The following is a 5,289-nucleotide window of genomic DNA, read 5'->3' as shown; positions in this document are numbered from 1 at the left end:
GTATGATGTGCTGCTAGGCACTTATGTATTTCAGTACCAGTTTTACACTATGTATAATATGTATTCTAGACATATATTATATGTGGGTGTTACAGTTGGTATCAGAGCAGGTCGTATCCTCGACCTAGCCATGAAATATTATAAGTATTCCTTTCTGCCTCATATGTGGGTTGTCATCATTGTCCTTGGTGTTATATTCATAGTATTGAGCCTGATCAACTTAATCCTATTTGTATGACATTCAGGATCATGGCTGACGGACGCAGAGGTCGTGGTAGGCCTAGAACTCAGAACTCGGACTCTGAACCGCCAAGTGGTAGTGAAGGTTTTCAATGGCCTCAGTTTATGCAACAGATGCAACAGCAACAAAATCAATTCATGCAACAGATGATGCAGCAGTGGAATGGTGGGTTGCATCCTCAAGGAGTTCCACAGGTAGCTACAGGTGGTAGTTTCCGAGATTTCTTCCGCATGAATCCCCCAGAATTCCATGGTGGGCTGAATCCTTTGAAGGCTCAGGAGTGGATAACCGGCATGGAAAGGATTTTTCAGGTAGTGCATTGTAGTGAAGAAAATGAGGTTGTGTTTGCTTCTCATATGATGAAGGGTCCAGCTGTAAGATGGTGGGAGAGTGCTTCAACTCTTATGACCAATCAAGGAATACCTAGAGATTGGGAGAATTTTAAGACTGTTTTCTTGGATAAGTACTTTCCTAGTTCTTTGAGGACTCAGAAAGAGTTTGAATTTCAACAGCTCAGGCAGGGAGCTATGTCAGTAGCTGCGTATGCTGAAAAGTTCGAAGATATGGCTGCGTATTCTAGACAAGCCGCGTACGCTCCTGATGAGAGGTGGAAGATTGATCAGTTTCTTTTTGGTTTGAGGGGTGAAATTTCTCATAGTGTTTCTCAAAGGGAATTCACTTCTTATGCTGAACTATTAAGACAATGTTATGTGGCTGAGAACAGTTTGAAGAAGGTTCAGGAAGAAAGGGATCAGTACAGGAGTGGGCAGAGAGACCAAGGAAGGCCAGGAAATCAGTTCAGGCCTAGATCCCAGGCTTTCAAGGGGAAACAGGTGCAACATGCAAGACCTAACCAACCTCCTCAATGTCAAGTATGTAAGAAGTATCATCTTGGAAAATGTACTGTAAGTGGAATTAGGTGTTTTACATGTCACAAGGAGGGACACATGTCTAGGGAATGTCCTCAGAATAAGAATCAGATACAGGGGAGGAGCGCTGGTCGAGTTTATACTTTGGATGCAAGGAAGGCTAAGAGCAACAATGCCTTAATTGCTGGTACGTGTTTCATCAATAATCATCCTTGTTTTGTATTGTTTGATTGTGGGGCGACACACTCTTTTGTATCAATTCGGTGTATGAAGCGTCTTGGCTTGCAAGCAATTCCCTTGTCTCCTCCTATGGTGGTTACTACCGCCATGGATGATGCGGTTGAGACACCGTTGATTTGTGAAAATTGTTCGCTCTCGGTGAATGGTAGAGTTTTTCAGATTGATCTTATTTGTTTACCACTTAAGAAGGTTGATGTTGTTTTGGGGATGGATTGGCTTTCTGCCAACTCGGTGTTTATTGGTTGTGAAGAGAAATTGATTATCATTCCATCTAGTGAAGCTACTCCAAAGGATGTGTTAACTATAATCTTGGAAGGTACGGTTGGCATGGTTAATTTCTTGTTTGAGAATGAAAAGTCAGTTCTCTTGGCTCTTACCAAGGAATCTAGCGATAATCTGAATGTTACACAAATCCCTGTTGTTTGTGAATTTCCGGAAGTTTTTCTTGAGGATGTCTCCTCTCTTCCTCCTGAAAGGGAAGTGGAATTCTCTATTGATCTGGTACCTGGGACGGCTTCAATCTCCGTCTCTCCGTATCGCATGGCGCCACTAGAGTTGAGAGAGTTGAAGAATCAATTGGAAGAGTTGTTGACCAAGCACTTTATCTGACCGAGTGTCTCACCATGGGGAGCTCCAGTGTTACTAGTAAAGAAGAAGGACGGTAGTATGCGGTTGTGTATTGATTATCGTCAATTGAATAAAGCTACCATCAAGAACAAGTACCCTCTGCCTCGGATAGACGATTTGTTAGATCAGTTGAAAGGAGCCTGCGTGTTCTCGAAGATTGATTTGCGATCGGGCTATCATCAAATAAGAGTTAAGAGTTCGGATGTGCCGAAGACCGCGTTTAGGACCCGATATGGCCATTATGAGTTCCTTGTAATGCCGTTTGGTGTAACGAATGCCCCAACTATTTTCATGGACTATATGAATCGGATATTCCAACCCTACTTGGACCAGTTCGTGGTGATCTTTATTGATGACATTCTTATTTATTCTCGTACTCCTCAAGAGCACGGAGAACACTTAAGGATTGTTCTATCAATACTGCAAGAGAAACAACTGTTTGCCAAGTTAAGTAAGTGTGAATTTTGGATGAATGAAGTAAGGTTTCTTGGTCATGTGATATCACAAGGAGGAGTATCGGTGGATCCATCTAAAGTTGAAGCAGTTATCAATTGGGAGAGACCGAAGAATGCTTCCGAAGTCAGAAGTTTCTTAGGTTTGGCAGGTTACTATCGAAGGTTTATAAAGGGATTTTCACAGATAGCGTTACCAATGACTAGACTTACCCGAAAGGAAATTTCTTTCAAATGGGATTCAAAGTGTGAGAAGAGTTTTATGAGTTTGAAGGAGAAGTTGACGACTGCCCCTGTTTTAGTCATCCCTGATCCTAGTAAGTCTTATGAAGTATTTTGTGACGCCTCTAAGAAAGGATTAGGAGGGGTGTTAATGCAGAATGGTCAAGTTGTAGCCTATGCCTCCCGTCAGTTGAAGCCTCATGAAGAGAACTACCCAACTCATGATCTTGAACTGGCTGCTATTGTCTTTGTATTGAAAGTTTGGAGACATTACTTGTATGGGGTGCATTTTCAGATGTTTAGTGACCACAAGAGTTTGAAATACTTATTTGACCAGAAGGAGTTAAACATGAGACAGAGGAGATGGATGGAATACTTGAAGGACTATGATTTTGAGCTTAAGTATCACCCAGGGAAGGCGAATAAGGTTGCGGATGCCTTGAGTCGGAAAGAGATACATAAAGCTGAATTAATGATGTTGGAATATGCGTTGTTGGAAAAGTTCCGAGATCTCAATCTTCAGTTTAGTTGGACGCAGGATGGTGTGATAATGGGAAATTTGAATGTTACCTCTAACCTAAGGGAAGAGATCCGACAAGGACAAATGATAGATGAGAAATTGCAAAAGATGTCTGTCATACGGTGAACTGACTTGGGGTGTTTTGCTTTTTATCGCAATGTCGCGGATAGCAAGAGTCGCCACCGACTTTTCTTTTATCCAATAAGGAAAGGTGGAAAAGAACAGGAAAGACCTCAATAGATTTTGGGTTCGGGAGGTACATTATACAAAGGGAAGGTATTAGCACCCTTTGTATCCATGGTTATCCATGGGCTCTTAATTGCTGGATCACTTATATTTTTGTCTGAAAAAGTGTCGGTGAATTGCTTAAAAAATGTTTGAAAGAGAGTTTAACTTTGTAATGATTCTCGTATGAATGTATACAAAGTATTTATCTCGTTTAATTTTGAAAGCGGTTTAGAAAAGGTTTTGAAAAGAGAATTTAACTTTGTAATGATTCTTGTATGAATGTATACAAAGTGGTTATCTCGTTTAGTTTTGAAAGTTGTTTAGAAAAATATGACTCGGTAATGATTCTAGTATGAATGTATACCAAGTGGTGATTTTCTAGGATTTGTAAAGTGTAAAGTGTGAGGGGTGGGAAATGTTTTAGGTTATGATCCAGTAATTGAGAGTTATACCTTCCTGAGGTCGTTATGGGCATTTCCTATCCTTATGAGGGTAAAACTGTCCTTACTATTGAGAAGTAAGTAATTTTATCCTTTGGATGTTTAAGGGTCATCGTAGGGTCATCGATCGGTCATTGAAGGCAACAGTTGTAAGGATACCTTAGCATTCGAAGGGACGATCATCATTTAACCGTAGGCTACACCGAAGGGTCATCGAGGGACAAAATTGTATTTTCGAAGGCAACATCCGAGGGACCATGATTTATTTTATGATGATTTAATCGAAGGGCCATTGCTAAGTGTATCCCCACACTCGCGGGACATGACCATTATACTGTAATACCGTAAGGCAGCAAAGAGAGGTCCAAGATCACTTATTTAAAGGTCATATTTTAAAGTCAATTAAGTAATTAAGTCCATACTAAAATCAATACATTAAAATTAATACATTAAAATTAATACATTAAAATTAACACATTAAAATTAATTAAGCAATTTAGGGTGAGTCTCCCCAAGGGTATCCCACAAATAAAGTGGAAGACCTAAACGGCGATCTTTTTTCTGGGACATATGAACCTTTGCAAAATTCAACAAACGGGTTAGCATACCAAATCCGGGTGCAATCGAGGATTACACCGTAAAAATAAAACAGCAGCAAGAAAACAGTGTATAATTAACATAGAATCGACCAGATACGCATAAGACATGACAAACAAAACATTGGCGGCTGCCCTGGTTCGCCTCTGCTTCGCCTAGCGAAGGTCTAGCGAACACTCGCTGCGTGCTCGCTTAGCGATGTGCTAGCGAGCGGCTGCGGGATTTGAATTTCAGAACAGTATGACTTCAACCTGCGACATGGCTTATGGCATCCAACACATAATTATATGGTTCAGCATTCACAATATCCAGGCACACTTAAATTCACATGCAAAACCTCAAATATGTTTATGAATTCAATTATATTATCACATGTAAGTTAAGAACATAAAGCGGTATCACATGCAAATTAAGAAAATAACACGATAATAGTAATGCAAACCTGTTTGCAATCGAATTGCAACCTTGAATTGGCGAGCCGGATTGAGTTGGGCGACGGTAGCTTCGGGGCGGGGAAGCGGCCTTCAGGGTTTCTTCACTCGGAACTCTCTAAAGTAGCCTCTAGGGTTTCCGTGCCAGGGTTTCCGTCCGTCTTCCTCTGTTTTTCGTCCCCCTTTTCATTACTGAAGTGCTGGTATTTATAATGCCCTTTTTCATGACCTAATGGGCTCAGAACGAAGCCCGAAATTTTTTGTTGTCTGTCAGCCTCGCTAGGCGAGCTGGTAGCGAACGTTTGCTTCGCTAGGCGAGCGTGTAGTGAACGTTCGCTAGGCGAGCATGTAGCGAACGTAACGTTCGCTAGGCGAGCGTGTAGCGAATAGGCCAGTTTTGGGCCATTTTCTGGATTGGGCCA

At 41.3% G+C, this 5,289-nt stretch overlaps 1 protein-coding gene across 1 annotated transcript; it reads left to right on the top strand.

The window, feature by feature from the left end:
• The first annotated feature begins 249 nt into the window (after positions 1–249).
• On the top strand, positions 250–3,297 carry LOC127122040 (uncharacterized). Its single transcript, XM_051052451.1, has 2 exons — positions 250–1,883; positions 1,965–3,297. Exons 1-2 carry the CDS (start codon positions 250–252, stop codon positions 3,295–3,297), a joined length of 2,967 nt encoding a protein of 988 aa, XP_050908408.1.
• The last annotated feature ends 1,992 nt before the right edge of the window (positions 3,298–5,289 follow it).

Source organism: Lathyrus oleraceus, chromosome 2 (assembly GCF_024323335.1).
Source record: "Lathyrus oleraceus cultivar Zhongwan6 chromosome 2, CAAS_Psat_ZW6_1.0, whole genome shotgun sequence".
NCBI lineage: Eukaryota > Viridiplantae > Streptophyta > Magnoliopsida > Fabales > Fabaceae > Lathyrus > Lathyrus oleraceus.
The sequence above is the reverse complement of the archived record's forward strand: the minus strand, read 5'-3'. Positions and strand labels throughout refer to the sequence as shown.